This window comes from Xenopus tropicalis, chromosome 9 (genome assembly GCF_000004195.4).
Source record: "Xenopus tropicalis strain Nigerian chromosome 9, UCB_Xtro_10.0, whole genome shotgun sequence".
NCBI lineage: Eukaryota > Metazoa > Chordata > Amphibia > Anura > Pipidae > Xenopus > Xenopus tropicalis.
This window is the reverse complement of record NC_030685.2, coordinates 20,655,363-20,673,721: the sequence shown is the minus strand read 5'-3', so window position 1 is coordinate 20,673,721 and position 18,359 is coordinate 20,655,363. Positions and strand designations below refer to the sequence as shown.

The 18,359-nt window shown below is 44.5% G+C and overlaps 1 protein-coding gene across 1 annotated transcript; it reads right to left on the bottom strand.

Moving 5' to 3' along the window:
- Positions 1 to 1,266: 1,266 nt before the first annotated feature.
- Positions 1,267 to 17,762, bottom strand: trap1 (TNF receptor-associated protein 1). The gene is made up of 18 exons (XM_002932460.5): positions 17,552 to 17,762; positions 11,925 to 12,092; positions 11,714 to 11,796; positions 11,420 to 11,560; positions 11,163 to 11,234; positions 8,057 to 8,217; positions 7,786 to 7,895; positions 7,424 to 7,497; positions 7,158 to 7,313; positions 6,863 to 6,983; positions 6,114 to 6,183; positions 5,354 to 5,501; positions 4,069 to 4,254; positions 3,841 to 3,979; positions 3,675 to 3,760; positions 2,462 to 2,607; positions 2,288 to 2,360; positions 1,267 to 1,740 (listed from the first exon to the last, which is right to left on the bottom strand). The coding sequence occupies exons 1-18, from the start codon at positions 17,643 to 17,645 to the stop codon at positions 1,639 to 1,641; spliced, it is 2,130 nt and encodes a 709-aa protein (XP_002932506.1). The 5' UTR covers positions 17,646 to 17,762; the 3' UTR covers positions 1,267 to 1,638.
- Between the last annotated feature and the right edge of the window lie 597 nt (positions 17,763 to 18,359).

Genomic DNA, 18,359 nt, shown 5'->3' with positions numbered 1-18,359 from the left:
TGCACTGGTACAGCTGGGGTGTTTGCTACAGAAACCCTACTATAGTTTATATAAATACCCCGCTGTGTAGCCTCAGGGGCAGCCATTCCTGCACTGATACAGCTGGGGTGTTTGCTACAGAAACCCTACTATAGTTTATATAAATACCCTGCTGTGTAGCCCCGGGGGCAGCCGTTCCTGCACTGGTACAGCTGGGGTGTTTGCTACAGAAACCCTACTATAGTTTATATAAATACCCTGCTGTGTAGCCCCGGGGGCAGCCATTCCTGCACTGGTACAGCTGGGGTGTTTGCTACAGAAACCCTACTATAGTTTATTTAAATACCTTGCTGTGTAGCCCCGGGGGCAGCCATTCCTAGTACCACTAGCACCAATTATAACTGATACATACTCCCAGCTGTCCTGATTTTTGCATTACAGTCCCTCCTTTAACAGCAGAGCCTGCAGTCCCAAGCATCCTCCTGCTTCCTCTAGCTCCCCCCCCCCAAGCATCCTCCAGGGCCCCCACAGCATGCTCCAGCTCCCCCCCAGCAATCCTTCTGGCCCCCCCAAGCATCCTCCAGCTCCCTCCAGCGCCCCCCAAGCATCCTCCAGGGCCCCCTCTCCCCCAAGCTTCCTCCAGCTCCCCCCCCAGCATCCTCCTGCTTCCTCCAGCTTACTGTCCTACTGTCCTGTCCTACGCAGGTAGGACAAAAAAACACTAATGACCTCCAGGGGTTATTCCTATTTATGGGTGGGGTATGTATTAACTCTTTTTTGTTCTCTCCACTGGTCCTACATAGTAGCAGGAAAGATAGAATATATCTCATACGTTACTGCCGTATGGGACGTAAGGGAAATAACAAATAGCTCTGAAACAGAAATAAATAATGCTTAAAAAGGCACCTTGAGCAAATTAATGTTTACTTTTCCTTTAAAGGAGCTGCACCTGTAGCCATCAGGAAACTACTCTCTATCATAAACTAACCACTGTGCCTCCCCGAACTAGAATACCTCCTGGGGTACTAACCCCTTTTCCAGACTGCCCTATTCTATTACATTGTTTATACTGACATGTTGCTAATTATTCCTGACACTGCTTCTAACCCAGGCTCCTCATGTCCATCTGGCTAAAGGGAAAGTGAAAAGTACTACTATCCTTATATAACTTCTTGGGCCTGCACTCTTTTAAGGCAAACTGCAGTGGAAATCTCCCTTCTATGATACAACATAGGCATAACACACAGTACCTATTTAGTCATCCTTCACACACACAAACTGTTACAATTTTTTTTGGGATAAATTTTGAATTTAATTTTAACAATTACAACACAAAAATAAGATTAAAAAAACAAACAAAAACGGTTGACAGTTGACTTAAAATTTGCCTTTAGGGTACAACTAAACAAAAATGTTCCACTCCATCTCTCATTTGTTACTGTGGAGAATCCATATTACAGACAAACCCACAGATGGCATACAAGCAGTAGTTATCAGTACAGTTCAGAGTGGCAAGGTGTTTAGTTTGCTTTCCATAGGAAATATGGCAAATCCATAAAGCAATGTGACTGGAGAAATGGACGTCCCTTTATCCTCAGCGCTGCTTTGCTTTGCACAGGGTGAGACAGAAAGGTTTGCGGGGGAGAGTATAGAAAAAGGTTAGTGTTTCTCCAATGCTTTAGCCAGCAGCTCATTAAGACGACCAATCATTGGCCGGGGATCTTCATTCAGTCCAGCTGCTATCATTGCATTTTCATATATCTGCAAACAAATGCAAGGAATTATTCAAGGGCAAGGTATTGGTGATTCCAAACAGATGAAACATTTATGAATCCAACATCCTGCCAGGCCTGGTGCATTTCACACACGTCACTTTTTAAAAAAGATGGCAGTTGCAGCGCTGGATTAGTGTTCCGCGGCAGAGAGCACAAGAGCGCATGCGCATACCATCCATTAAAACTCCCATACGGAGCAGTGGGGAGAGGTCCCCATTGCTCCGTATGGGAGCAAAATTAAAAAATTTGGTTGCGGCAGGGCGGCATGCCACCCCTAAATTTCTGCCGCCCTAGGCCCGGGCCTTTGTGGCCTCTGCACAAATCGGGGCCTGGGCGGTTGGTAGCTCCTGCTTTGAGAACATGGATGATGCACTGAAGCAAACTATGCAAAAAGGTTTAAGTAAGAATTTCTAAATGTACAGTGTTTATTTGCATATATGTGGGAGCATTACTGAGGCAAGCAATGTGGCAGCGCCAGTGCAAGCAAATGCATAAGCCTCAAGGCTCAACCCATGAATGTACGATCCCTTTACCTGATCCAGAAGTAACTTTGCCAGCTCCTGCTCACCATCCTTCAGCTGCCATAGTTTCTTAATAAGAGGGTGTCTGTAAAACAGCACCCAAAACAATGAATTTGTTGATACGACTGATGCGGTTATGAAGAACAGCGACAAAGGCAATAAACCAACGCAATTTACAAAACTCACCCGGTGTTTATTTCCAGTGTGGGCTGAAGGATCTGTGCGCGTTCTTCACTGGTCTTGGCAAGCTGTTGTGTGCGCAGGAAGTGTCGCGCTGCCCCCATCTCCAGCACAGTGATCATAGCTGGGTGAGTATCCAATCGTGGTGTAACCTGCAGGGCAGAAAGCAGTTATAACTAGCTGAAAACCTTTTAATGGGGAGAGATTCTTTTAAAGTACCTCTAGCACTTCCCAGGAATGGCAGCTAGATTCCTAGGCTTGCCAGATCCAGGTCTGGACTAGGCCCTGGTATTTCAAGATACAGAAGCCCAAACAGCCCCCCACCAGCCCAATAAATAGTGACTGAATATGGCATCTTACAGCAGCCCCTCTGGCATTTGCCAAAACCCATAGATTGCCAGTCTGAGCCTGACAAGATCTGTAAGATGCCTTATTCAGACGTTAAGGACAGCTATGGATCTTTCCCTAGCATGCAACATAACAGCTCCACAAGCTACTGCTTTTCTGCATACAGAACTGATGTTTAAATGGCATAACTTTAAAACAAAGGGTTCACTTCTGCTGGGGTATGTGGCATATTAATCTTTTCTTGTCCATAAAATGGCTATATATCCCTAATTTATGAAAGCAAATATATGAGGGTATCCCCGATTCCCAAAGAAAATTTCTTGCTCTTAACATGTAACCTAGTCCTGCCGGCCCTTTGGGAGGAATGTCAATGCCTTTTAGGGGGTGATGTAATAAAAGGCACTAGCCCAGGTGCAGTAACCTGGTACAATCATCCCTTAGCACTGATAAAAGTTAACTGTACAGCTGCTAAGCAGTCGAAGATACAATATTAGAATCGTAAAGGACAAGGAAAGACGAATTTACTTGGGAATACAAAATTGTTGGGAACCCCTGGAGAATCAGTATCTGGGCATTGGACCAGAATTCAGAAGTGCTGTGTTGCCTACCTGTATGTTCCAAAGATCCCTGGCATTACACTAGACTTCGCTATGGGCATGGGCAGTATACTGCACGGGCTAGACTAGCAGGCCAGTGGATTATTCTCCCCCAAGGAGAAGTTCAGCCCAAGTAAAATAAAAATCAGCCAATAGGTGGATAAGTCAGATAGAGAAACAAAATGAAGAGAGAACTATACAGCTAAGTACTGACTTATTCGCTCTTCCAAGACTGAATACAAACAAAATAGTGAGTGCCCGTCCACATCATTTACCTTCACATTGGTAATTCGAGTTCCCAAACCATTCCTCATCCATGCCATAAGATCCTCAGCCTCCTTCTCAGACAGGCGCTCTGATGCTGCAGGTGTGATGAAGACAGGGTGTAAGTTGATGAATGCAATACTTTTCCCATGTAAAAGCCAGGAAGAAACAAGATACCTGGTATACTCTCTTCAAACTTGTCCTCTTTGTAGTGATCCACCACAATGTCCGTCTCCACGGAGATGAGCTTTTTCTTGTCGAACTCTCGCAAGTGCAGCATGGTGAGCTCGTCGAATTGCTCATAACAGAACAGAACCTGGGGGATTGGGAAAGAGGGGTGATCTGTAGCACGGCTCAGTAAGAGAAGCACAAATAATAAGAACTAAATGGTTGCTGCTTTCAAACCTCTGTTTGCTTCTTTTTCATCGCCTCATAATAAGGGCTGTGCTCTGCGAGGTGGCGGTTGGGTGCGCACAAGTAGTAGATATTTCGCGTTCCGGGTTGCATGCGGCTGGCGTATTCAGTCAGACTGGTTTGCTGGCCTTCGGGCAATGATGAAGACTCAAAGCGGAGCAATTTGGCAATATCCTCCTAAAATAGTAGTCAATGTAAGAAGTCAAATTATACGCAGGAATATCATTTTTGTAATTGGGAAATGTTAAAAGTGAGCAAAAGGGTCTTTGACCCTTTAAACCAGGTCCAGTAGGCCCTGGCATTTCAAGTAGACAGAGGCCCAAACAGCCCCCACCAGCCCAATAAATAGTGAATGTCTATGGCATCTTACAGCAGCCCCTCTGGCATTTGCCAGAACCCACAGATTGCCAGTCCAGCCCTGCTCAGAACTTTACCGATGCACACACACATACACAAAGCAACACTCTTTAGGGCACAAGAGGTACTAAATACCGTATGTGGAACCTGACGTAGGACCAGCCTTTCAGCAGACATTGTGTAATGATGACCCATCACATTTTTTTTTTTAACTTAAGGATATGCTTCTGTGTTTAACTTAAGGATATGCTTCTGGTACACTTAGGGTTAAAGAGGTGAAGGGTGTGCACTACTGAAGGGTATTTAAGGAATAGGGGGAAGTGGGACTCCAGTTTTAGCTTCTGATGAAGTGGCTTAGGTCCACGAAACGCGTCAAGCTGGGGAGTTTCAGTTCTGCAATTTTGTAACATGTTTTTAATGGAAGTGTCAAATAAAGGATGATTTTATTTTTACAATCACAGTAGTCCTGGCGTGCTCCGTCCTACTATATCCATTTTTTGTTGTTCCATACCACGCCTGGATCGGGGGCGTTTCTTTGGATGTGCCAGCACGGGACACTGTATGTGCGGGACCTATCCTGGTGAGTGCTCCCTGTTTTTTGTACCTAGCTGACCCATCACATTAAAAGAGCAGATAGTATCAGTATGGGACTTCCTATTGTGGCCACACATGGTTCTGCCATCCCAACCATCCTTATTCCATCATTACAAGCAAACAAACAAATAAATCTATTTCTCTATGTTTCTCAGGGTACCCAAAATGTAAGTCAAGCTTTGTGGGACAAAAACTGGTTTACAATGAGTAATGCGCCTCCTCTTTGCTATTTTCTGTTATAGGAAGAAACGTCACTGCGCAGAAATGACTGTATAGCATGTGCACCCCTTTTTTGGGGTCCTGACCCAGAGGTTAAGAATCACACCTTGACTTCTTGCTCTGCTGTGGTCACTATTCCCTCTCGCATGAAAAGCCCGTAGTCCTCAAAGAATTTGGCATATTTTTCTGGATCCTTCTTGCTCTGATCGATGAAGAATTTAATCAGCCGCCTCTGTAGAACATCACGTAGTTTCCTGGTGGAGAAGGTGCAGAATGAGATGAATGTGTAAAGATGACAACTATCAGATCAAACTCCTGTACAAATCAACCAATCTCTCTATCACTCCTGAATCTCACTAGCTGAAAAAGATCTATAATGGTACATCCACTACGAGCTGACACATTTTTTTCTGCAGATTTTGGACTGAAAACGCACAACTATGCTTTTTACAGAACTGAATCCCATAAGTTTGTGCATTTACAGAAGCCTGTAGGTTCCCCTCAGTGCTCACAGAACGTGGGGAAGATCATTTTCTCTCCACCGGTAGAGAAAACACCACGTGTGACATTGGGCTTAGGCCGGGGTTGTAAAAATAATGGACACTGGCCATAAAACATCACTTTACACCTTCTTGCTTAAAGACATTTAGGGTGAAAGTAATAAAAGATGCAACGTTTTCCCATGGCTAGACTCTCATAGCAACCAATCAAATTGTATTTAAACAAACAGCTGACCAGTAAATGCTATCTGCTGATTGGTTGCTGTTGGTGCCAGTAGCAAACTTTGCACCTTTTATTACATTAGCCCCATTGTGCTCTGTCATAAATGCAATTGGAAATACACCAAGAATAGCTGCTTTTCTCACCGAATTAGGACACTTTCCTGAAGCAGCTCACGGCTCAGATTCAGTGGGATATCTTCACTATCCACAACACCTGGAAGGGAAGAATGGATGGAGGCAATGGGAGAAATCAAGGTGGTGTTAGGGCAGAGTTGGCATTTAGCAATAAACATTGGTAGATAGATATTTAGATTCTCCAGACAGGATTAGGAAAGTTCTTCCATATTCCCCTAAAACATGGATCAGTGTACTTCACTAATACAACCAATCAAAGCGTTGTTTTAGTTTTTAAACTTGTATACTGATTAACACTAATTGCTGATTGGTTTCTATGGGTAAATGCACTGGCACAGTTTAGTACTTATGTTAGTAAAGGGCTCAATTATTTTCATCAACTGACAGACCTTGCACTGACATAGTTTAGCAATTGGCAAGACTTTAATGGGTAAGACATAACATAAGGGGGGGCATTTACCAACATTCAGATTCTTGAGCTTTTAGATATCTTCAAACCACAACTAAACTCATTTCTACAAATGTCAGTCATTTACTAAAAGATCCAAATTGAAAAAGCATACACAAAAAAAGCAACTTTTTCAAACTGTCACTAGTGTAAAAAACCTTTAAAACTTCAAAACAATCAATTTTTTTTTTCTCGTGAAAAATTGGTGTTTTAGTGCAAAAAGACATGAATCAAACGTTAGTACATGCCCCCCTAACTGTATAACAGGCAGGTTATGTTCCCTAAAGCCAGGAGTAGATTTCTTACTTACCTCTCAAGAAGCGCAGCCATTTGGGCAGAATGTCTGCAGCTTTGGTTTGGATCAGAACCTTGCGGCTGTATAGAGCTACACTGGAGCCCATTTCTCTGCTCACATCAAACATGGAAGGTTTCTATAAGGGGGGGAAATAGAGTAGTGGTTTGTAGTGAACGAATAGTGGCCCCACTAGGAAACCAATGGAAAGAGGGGCATATTCCATGGCCAATCAGTGAGCTAATTGGTCCAATGATCCCCCTGCACATAATTCAGGTACTGATCTGTGGTTCCAGTGCAAACACACACTCACCATCTCTGGAACATAGAAAATACTGCGGATATTGAGGGGTGCATCTGCCTTGTAGTGAAGCATGTAACGTGGTTTGTCATACGCCTGAGCGATGAACCGGTAGAACTCTTCATGCTGCCACTCCCCGATCTCCTTGGGATCCATCATCCAGAGAGCCTAAAAACCACACATTAAAGCAAGACAAAAGATTAACCCTGCTGAAAGTGGGGTTTGGAAATTAGGTGACTATTCAGGGATGACAAAGTGGTCCCTGCCACTGCTCCTACCTGCAGGGTGTTCATCCGCTTGCCATTCAGGTACAGGGGAAAACTGACAAAATTGCTGTACTTGGTTACCACCTCTGTAAGTTGAGAAGAGAGAAGAATTATGATCGCTTCACTGTATGTTCAGCAAATATTTCTACTATTATAGAAGCAGAACTATATAAATACACATATATGAACAGGCCCGGACTGGCAATTTGTGAGTTCTGGCAAATGCCAAAGGGGCTACTGTAAGATGCCATAGACAGTCACTATTTATAGGGCTGGTGGGAGGGGCTGTCTGTGTACTTAGAATGCCAGGGCCTATTCTGAATCACAGTCCAGGCCTGTACATGCATACAGTACCCTATATACCAGTCTCTCACCTTTTACTCTGTCCTCATTGGCAAATTCTTTACAGTCGTCCTTGAGATGGATCACAACCTTTGTCCCTGGCCGGACGCCACTGGCCTCTACCAACTCAAAGACACCAGAGCTGCAAAGGAAATAGAGGTATTATAATTTAACATCCCCTTCATGATCTGCAGCCCTTACCCAAGGACCTAGGTGCATGCATTGGTAGCTGGGGTCTGGTGGGTGCAGATGAAAATACAAATGGCAAATCCAGACTGTATATATGTTGTTGTTCTCACGTACCCATCTGAACTCCAGCAGTATCCGGTGCTCCCTTCCTCCGATGACTGAGAGTAAACAACCACTTTGTCTGCCACCATAAAGGCTGAGTAGAAGCCCACACCAAACTGACCAATGATCTTAGAAGAGCTGTCTGCCTGATTCTGTAAAGCTTCCAGGAAGGCCTGCAGGACAAAACAGGGAAAATGTAAGAAAAACAGGGCTATGGGCAGGCCTACAACAATAACATAACATGAATAATGTAAAAAAAATGTAGAATGGAACGGCGGCTCCCTTACTTCCCACGTCCCCCCCGCTGTGTTATAATCTTTTATATTTTCTCCCAACCAATGCAATTTAAATTTAACAGTCAACCACTTTTTGACATTGTACATCAATATCAGAAAAAACATTTGTACAAGGTGAAACAATTAAAATACATTGAGATTTAAGGATACATTTACCTTCAGATATATTGAATAATGCTAATTACTTTAATTAAAAAAAAACCCATAACTTCCCATCAATTAAAGTGTACTGTTGTTTTTGGGGAAGAGGAGGAAGGCTATTTTATGGCTTCAGCGTGTCTTGATGTATCATGGTGGGCACATGTTCAGATTGCGTGTTATAATCTTAGTAGCAAAACTTAGCACAGACTAGAAAAATAGACAGCAACAGGGGTAGTCAACAAGCCAGACAGAATTGAGAACAGAGTTCTCCATAAGTGGGACAACCCCCTAGGTGTTTTATACCCTGTACAGATACCATAACTCTATGCAATGATAGGCTCTCCACAGTTCTAAGCATAAATACAAAGCAAAATACCCACATTAGATGCTGAAACATGGCAGGATATCCTAGACTCCTGCCACGAGGGCATGATATCCAACAGGGATAAGCTACTCCAACTAAAATACCTGCATAGAATATACCTCACCCCACAAAGGTTGCATGCAATGAACTCAGATATCTCACAAACATGTCCAAAATGTCCTGCCCCAGTAGCAGATTACTTCCATATGGTCTGGACTTGTCCAGCGATACAAGATTTCTGGAGACAAGTAACCCAAACTATACAGGACAAGACATCCCTCACAGTACCTCTAAACCCTACAACAATTCTCCTAAACCAGGTGGAAGAGACAACCCCCAGAAGGGCACAGCGCACCCTTCTTTCAATCCTGTTGATGTACGCTAAGAAAGCTATAGCCCTACACTGGAAATCAGACACAGGCCCCTCAATAGCATTCTGGATGAATGTAGTCACCAAGGCATACCCCCTATACAAATTAACATACATGAGAAGGAATTGCCCTGAAAAATTCCAGAAAGTATGGGGTGACTGGCTAAGCACAGATGAATGTGAGTAGATACCACGGGGAAATCAGTTACCTTGTCACCTCCTTTTCCCTATAGGTGCATAGGGCACCCCCCCACCCCCCTCATGGCTCTCTACAAAAACTCTCAAGCATTACGCAGGGCACTCTTCCCACACTCCACCGAGGAATGGATAAGCACAACTCACTTTATAAAACAGGACCATCCGAAATAAATACAGGGTAAACACATTGTAATGCAGAATGTCATGTTTATTGTTTGTCTATTTAGTTTTGTATTAAATCAACCTTGAGAAACCTGTACAAGCATGATGACTGACTAATCTATGTATGTACATTATATGCATTTTTTTTAACAGAATTGTTAAAAAAAAATACAAAGCAAAATGTAGGTGTCTGATAGTACTTAGCGAAGGTACAGAGAATCACTGTGCCTGAAATGCTATGCCTGCCCTAATAAATGCTTCTCATGAACAATACAGGTATGGGACCTGTTATCCAGAATGTTCGGGACCTGGGGTTGTCCAGATAAGGGGTCTTTCCATAATTTGGATCTCCATTAAGTCTACTAAAAAAATCATTTAAATATTCAATAAACCCAATAGGATTGTTCTGCCCCCAATAAGGATTAATTATATCTTAGTTGGGATCAAGCACAGGTACAGTTTTATTATTACAGAGAAAAGGGAATCATTTAACCATTAAATAAACCCAATAGGGCTGTTCTGCCCCCAATAAGGGGTAATTATATCTTAGTTGGGATCAAGTACAGGTACTGTTTTATTATTACAGAGAAAAGGGAATCATTTAACCATTAAATAAACCCAATAGGGCTGTTCTGCCCCAATAAGGGGTAATTATATCTTAGTTGGGATCAAGTACAGGTACTGTTTTATTATTACAGAGAAAAGGGAATCATTTAACCATTAAATAAACCCAATAGGACTGTTCTGCCCCCAATAAGGGGTAATTATATCTTAGTTGGGATCAAGTACAGGTACGGTTTTGTTATTACAGAGAAAAGGGAATCATTTAACCATTAAATAAACCCAATAGGACTGTTCTGCCCCCAATAAGGGGTAATTATATCTTAGTTGGGATCAAGTACAGGTACGGTTTTGTTATTACAGAGAAAAGGGAATCATTTAACCATTAAATAAACCCAATAGGACTGTTCTGCCCCCAATAAGGATTAATTATATCTTAGTTGGGATCAAGTACAGGTACAGTTTTATTATTACAGAGAAAAAGGGAATCATTTCTAAAGATTTGTATTATTTGTTTAAAATGAAGTCTATGGGAGATGGCCTTTGCGTAGTTCGAAGCTTTCTGGATAATGGGTTTCCGGATAATGGATTCCATACCTCTATCACAATGCTGAATTTACAGACATTTTAGGGTCAAGCCTACCTTTGAGACCCAACATTTGGCTGGGGCCCCCCTTATTTCATAACAAGGGTATATGTGTTGATATCACTGTATTAGCAATTCAATTAGGGTTTTGAATAAAATCCAGAACAAGTGGTCGCCCCCTTATCTAAAGAAGAAAATAGGCTTTCCAATAGCCTGGCCCCCCTTTAACAACCCCCTTTGAGTTCCCCCCCAATTTGGTAACTACTGGGTTCATTTATAAGGCATTATTAAGATATTCAGAAGATTTTTACAGTACTGCCAGGTAGTGAGACAAAGATTAGGGACCTCAGATTTGTATAATAGAAAGGTAGACGCATCAAAAATAACATAAGGAGGTAAAGAGCTAGAGCTTATGAACACAGTACAACAGAGTGTGTTACCTTGGATCCTGAGCGTGCAATCGTGCCCAAGTTGGAGATAAGGTCATCCCTCGTCATGCCCACCCCAGTATCCTACAGGGAAAGGGATACAATTACAGTGAAGCAAGGCTGAATTTGAAAGGGACTTTACAACTAGCAAACATCCCTCATGTCAATGCAACATAAGATTGGTCACAGAGTATAGCATACTGGTCCAGCCCAGCAGGACTAAAGAGACTTGAAAAGAGTTGGAATTTGCTTCCTGGCTCTGTGCTCACCTGGATTGTGAGTGTTCCTTTGTCAGCGTCAGTCTGCAGGTGGATTTCCATCTCTGGGAGGGCACTTCCTTGTGCCAGATGATTGTGCCTCAGCTTCTCTAAAGCATCGCTTCCATTTGAGATCAGCTCTCTGATGAAGACCTGAGGTAGCAGAAGCAAGGAAGTCAGTAGGAAAACAAATGAACCATCAATGCTAAATCTGGGAAAGCTTATGTTACCTAATAAGAGGTGACTATACCCCTGCCAACACCTGCTATTAGCATATAAAGTGCCCTTTAGTATGCAAGGACCTACCTCTTTCTCAGAGTACAACGAACGGGCAACAATGTCCAGAAGCTTCTTGGTCTCTGCTTGGAACTCATGCTTGGAGGCAGAACCTAGAATACACTTAACATTAAAGCAGCAGCCTGGCTTGAGGTTTAGGGGTCCAGCATTAAAATACATGGGGAGTACGCAAATGCAGGGGTCCCATACTTTGTTATTATCAGTATCAGTGTGCCCTTACCTTGCACATTCTCAGTATCAGAGATGATTTTATGCAGAATCTCCTCCTCCTTGTTCTCTGCGGCCTGGGTGGTGTATCTTCTCCCAGCTGCAGCACTCAGAGCGGTCGGTCCTGTTCTGGAGAGAGATGCAGGGTGCCAGGTACCAGCTGCACCTCTGGAGATGCACACTGAAGGAGCACGGAATCAGAAAACAGCAGAACCATTGGTACTTGTATTATTTCAACTGAGTGGAACTAAATTTAAGCTTTAAGTGCCACCTGGAGCATAGAAAAAGGCTAATGTTGCCAATGAAGCAGATCTGGCCACCAAGGAGGTTGGCAAAAATAGTGGCCTGTGTAGATCCCTCAAAAAAGGACTGTAACATGGGCCCAATGCAGTCTTCACCTGGCTTGATGTTAAAACCTGCCCGACCCAAGTCCAGATATCAGCAGGTAAGCTGTTCTTTTGGCTTTATACACTAAGGGGTGTATTTACAGGTATAGGACCTGTTATTCAGAATGCTTGGGATCTGGTGTTTCCTGGATAAGGAGTCTTTCTGTAATTTCGATCTATATACTTTAAGTCTACTAAAAAATAATTTAAACATTACGATAGGATTGTTTTCTCCAACAAGGATTCATTATATCTCGGTTGGGATCAAGTATAAGCTACTGTTTTATTACAGAGAAAAGGGAAAATTTAATTTTTATTTATTTATTTATTTTTTAAATTAGAATGATTTGATTAAAACAAAGTCAATGGAAGATGGCCTTCCTGTAATTAAGAGCTTTCTGGATCCCATACCTGTATTAACATTAGAGACAAACATTCCTGGTAATGTGGCCATACACGGGCAGCTTTCAGTTTCCGATTCGGGTCCTTCAGGCTGATTCAGCAGAGTATCTGCCCGTGTATGGACACCACCAATGGGCCTACCCAACCCATATCTGGCCTTAAATTGGCCAGATCTCAATGGGGCAGGTTTGATTTTTCCACCGGATCATAAGGGCACAAGGTGCCATTGTGGTCCCTGATCCGACAGCGCCTATGCCTGCCGCTGAAATCACATGGGGAATAATCTTGGACTTTGCACAGGCTCAGAAACCTGTATGTAAGTGATGCAACATGTACAGAGCTTGCCCTTTACTGGGCAGCAGGACAGTGCTTGTGACACACAGCAAAATAGCCCTTAAACCAGGGGTCCTCTTTCTTTTTAAACATGGGGCCAGTTCACAGTCCCTCAGACTGTTGGGGGGCCGGACTGTAGTCCTCAAACTATCCCCCCCCGCGCGCGTCCTTAAACTACAGCCTGCTCCCTGTTTCCCCGCCGTGCCCTCCAGCTCCCTGCTCCCCACTGCATACCCGCCGGGTAAATTACCTTGGAAGGCCGTATTTTGAGGATCCCAGCCTTAAACAGTAACATAAAAAAAAATAAAGTATTTTAAAGTCATTAAAATATAGTGTACTTTTGCCCTGCACTGGTAACAGTTGTGTATTTGCTACAGAAAGGCTACTATAGTTTATATAAATAAGCTGCTGTGTAGCTACAGGGGTAGCCATTCAAAGAATAAAAGACTCAGGTTACATAGAAGATAAGCTCTGTAGCATTCAATGGAAATCTAAAGAGCTTACCGTATATACTCAAGTATAAGTCGAGTTTTTTCAGCACGAAAAATGTGCTTAAAAACTCGTGCTTGGCTTATACTCGAGTGAATGCAAGTTTTTACAGTCTTCTTAGGTAAAATTAGGTACCTCAGCTTGTATTCGGATCGGCTTATACTCGAGTATATACGGTATCTGTTATCTGCTATGTAACCTGTGCCTTTTCTCCTTTTTCCAAATTGAATGGCTGCCCGTGTGGACACATCAGCTTTGTTTATATAAACTATAGTAGAGTTTCTGTAGCAAACACACAACTTTTACCAGTGCAGGGCAGCAGTACATTATATATTAATTACTTTAATACACTTAAATGTTTTAGTGTTATTGTTCCTTTAATAAATACCCTACTAGTTACAGATTTGCGGCATACATAGATTTCTTAAATGTGGTCAGGGGAGGACTATACTTATTGGTTAAAGGGGTAGTTTACCTTTAAATTAACTTTTAGTATAATAAATACATTAATGTTCTGAGACAATCTGCAATCAGTCTTCATTTTTTGTGGTTTTTGAATTATTTATTTTTTTTGTTCAGCATCCTTCCTATTTGGTATTTCAGTGGCCATCTGATTGTTAGGGTCTTATTTACCCTAGCAACCAGGCAGTGGTATAAAATTGTAGCCTCACAGAGCAATAGGTTTTTGGCTGCGGAGTCAGTGACCCCCATTTGAAAATTAAAAAAAGGAAATAATTAAAATAAACAGAGTTGCAGGAAAAGGACATTCTATAACATACCTAAGGTTAACTACTGTTTTATTTGTATACAAATAAAATGGGCAGGGCAAAGGATGTCAAAATAATAGAGCATTGGTCTACAAATAGTTAACACATTCATTCTAGATTTACCTGCAGGTCGGGCTGGCAATTTACCCCGTGGCAGAAATTCCCCTTTCCCAGCAGTGATAGTATCCCAGACCGCTCCACCAACCTATAACCTGCATGCAGTAGACCCTGACAGCTTGCAGTTGGCCTCTTTTTTAGGCTTGGTTTTAATGTTTGTTCTGCTGCTGCAGTCTTGTTATATGGTTGCTAGGAAAGAACTGACCCTGGAAACCAATCATGCTTGACTGTCACACTGGAATACAAGTCCTGGTGTTTCTAGCAATCAGATTGCATCTTATATATAAGGTTAGAGAAAGGCAGACTTCTAGAGTAGAGATAATGTAATCATTTAAAGCAATAGATTATCTCAGAATATCCAAGTCTACATTAGTTTTAGGGGCACATTTACTAATCCATGAATCCAAATTGGAAAAATTCCGATTGGAAAACAAACATTTTGCGACTTTTTCGTCGCTGTTATGACTTTTCGTAAATTGTCGCGACTTTTTCGTAACCATTACGACTTGTACGAAAAGTCGCGATTTTTTTGTGGCCGTTACGATTTGCTCGTATCTTGTCGCGACTTTTTCGTATTGAGCGCTCGTAAGCGGTGGGCGAAACTTTCAGACTTAGCATGATTTTGGAAGCCTCCCATAGGACTCAATGGCACTCTGCAGCTCCAACCCGGCCCAAGGAAAGTCTCCCATAGGGCTCAATGGCACTCTGCAGCTCCATCCCGGCCCAAGGAAAGTCTCCCATAGGGCTCAATGGCACTCTGCAGCTCCAACCTGGCCCAAGGAAAGTCTCCCATAGGGCTCAGTGGCACTCTGCAGCTCCAACCTGGCCCAAGGAAAGTCTCCCATAGGGCTCAGTGGCACTCTGCAGCTCCAACCCGGCCCAAGGAAAGTCTCCCATAGGGCTCAATGGCACTCTGCAGCTCCAACCTGGCCCAAGGAAAGTCTCCCATAGGGCTCAATGGCACTCTGCAGCTCCAACCTGGCCCAAGGAAAGTCTCCCATAGGGCTCAATGGCACTCTGCAGCTCCAACCTGGCCCAAGGAAAGTCTCCCATAGGGCTCAATGGCACTCTGCAGCTCCAACCTGGCCCAAGGAAAGTCTCCCATAGGGCTCAATGGCACTCTGCAGCTCCAACCCGGCCCAAGGAAAGTCTCCCATAGGGCTCAATGGCACTCTGCAGCTCCAACCTGGCCCAAGGAAAGTCTCCCATAGGGCTCAATGGCACTCTGCAGCTCCAACCCGGCCCAAGGAAAGTCTCCCATAGGGCTCAATGGCACTCTGCAGCTCCAACCCGGCCCAAGGAAAGTCTCCCATAGGGCTCAATGGCACTCTGCAGCTCCAACCTGGCCCAAGGAAAGTCTCCCATAGGGCTCAATGGCACTCTGCAGCTCCAACCCGGCCCAAGGAAAGTCTCCCATAGGGCTCAATGTCACTCTGCAGCTCCAACCTAGCCCAAGGAAAGTCGCCCAAGGAAAGTCTCCCATAGGGCTCAATGGCACTCTGCAGCTCCAACCCAGCCCAAGGAAAGTCTCCCATAGGGCTCAATGGCACTCTGCAGCTCCAACCCGGCCCAAGGAAAGCCTCCCATAGGGCTCAATGGCACTCTGCAGCTCCAACCTGGCCCAAGGAAAGTCTCCCATAGGGCTCAATGGCACTCTGCAGCTCCAACCTGGCCCAAGGAAAGTCTCCCATAGGGCTCAATGGCACTCTGCAGCTCCAACCCGGCCCAAGGAAAGTCTCCCATAGGGCTCAATGGCACTCTGCAGCTCCAACCTGGCCCAAGGAAAGTCTCCCATAGGGCTCAATGGCACTCTGCAGCTCCAACCCGGCCCAAGGAAAGTCTCCCATAGGGCTCAATGGCACTCTGCAGCTCCAACCCAGCCCAAGGAAAGTCTCCCATAGGGCTCAATGGCACTCTGCAGCTCCAACCCGGCCCAAGGAAAGCCTCCCATAGGGCTCAATGGCACTCTGCAGCTCCAACCCGGCCCAAGGAAAGCCTCCCATAGGGCTCAATGGCACTCTGCAGCTCCAACCCGGCCCAAGGAAAGTCTCCCATAGGGCTCAATGGCACTCTGCAGCTCCAACCTGGCCCAAGGAAAGTCTCCCATAGGGCTCAATGGCACTCTGCAGCTCCAACCTGGCCCAAGGAAAGTCTCCCATAGGGCTCAATGGCACTCTGCAGCTCCAACCTGGCCCAAGGAAAGTCTCCCATAGGGCTCAATGGCACTCTGCAGCTCCAACCTGGCCCAAGGAAAGTCACGATACCGAAGCTTGAATGAATCCGCGAAAGCTGCGAAAAAGTCGCGACATTTTGCGAAACATTCGGAATGGCTACGAAAAAGTCGCAACAATTTCCAAAAAAAATCGCAAAATACCGATCATTACGAAAAAAACGCATTCGGACACTTTCGGACCGTTCGTGGATTAGTAAATCAGCCCCTTAGTGTAAACTGTAAGACAGATACATACCAGTACACTAGAGGTTATTCATAAAGGGACAGTGTAGCAGGGTATATGTTAGTGTGTATTAAGTACTTTCATTGTCAGGGTGTTGTGGCGCTTTCAAGCAGTCTTGTCTAACCTATGGCCTTTTGGGGATTAACTCTTACAGCAGCCCCCTTCCTTTTTTTTTTTAATTGGGGGCAGCATGTTGGGGGTAGATGATTTAAAGAACAAAGTAGTGACTATGAATTACTACAACTGCACTACCAGACAACCTGTTTATTAAAGGGCAAGTAAAATGCCCTGGCATTGACAAGGGTGGAGTTAGAGATTAGGGGGCCCAACAGCAATGCAGGAGGAGTGGGGCCCCAATCTGAGGAAGCAGGAAAGTCAAAGCTGATGTTAAGGCACAATTGTGAGCATGTCACCGATAGGGCTGCACAATATAATAGATTTGGTGCCCCCAAAGCGAATGCCATTACTGCCACAGCCTACAGCGGGCACATTTCCTCAGCTGTCACTGATGTAGCAACTTACTGGGGATCAGGGATCACTACTGTACAAGGGCCCCCTGGCGAGGGCAAGAGGATTAAGGTCATACTCAGACAGCGAAACCAGCACCTACAGGGGGTCATGTAACCCAGGGACCTTGCTGAACCATAAACCCCCTCAGACCCGCCACACTCCCCATCTGGGAACACTCACCGCTTACGCTCCTCCCCTGTTTGGGCGCCAGGGGCAGGCAGCGGGCTCTCAATGCCCGACTCAGAGCGCCTCTCACTAGAGCTCCGGTTGCCATGCTTCTCTCTCGCACTTGTGCCGGCTGAGTGACGTCAAAACTGCGCGCCGGGGATACTAACGTTACCGGAAGTGGCCTCCCTGAGAGTGTTTGACCCCCAAATACATCGTTCCAATGTCACAGTTCTTTCTTTACTGGGGATTGGGAACAGGGAGTTGGCCCCTATGTGTCGGGGGGAGAGATATGTGTTTGCTTTGTTCTTGCGGAGCAACACACACGAACCCATAGTGATTATAGAGGTTCTGCAGCAGGATCTGTATGGCGTTGTTGCTGGGACTTGCTTGGGTAGTATAACCCCTAAGAAGGCTATTGTGCCATCATCAGATAGAGCAATAGCCATTGTAACGAGCAACAGAAACAAACCTACCTCTGTTCAGCACTATATAAACGGAATTGGGTTGGCCATACACTATAAAATTGAAATACAACCATGGGAATAGGATTCGCCGGAGTAGATGGAAAAATCAACCCTGCCCAATCGACATTGGGCAAATCTTAAGGTCCCCATATACGCTGAGATCCGCTCGCTTAGCGAGATCGCCAAGCGAGCGGATCTGCACCCAATATCCCCACCTACGGGGGAGCATTTGGTTAAAAAAAAAAAATTTGATGGTTTGGCCCTGGGGCCAAACGATTGAATTTTATTGGTGGCAAGGGGCAGTCGGTTCGGGGACCGCATCAACGAGACGATGCGGTCCCCGATCCGACTGAATT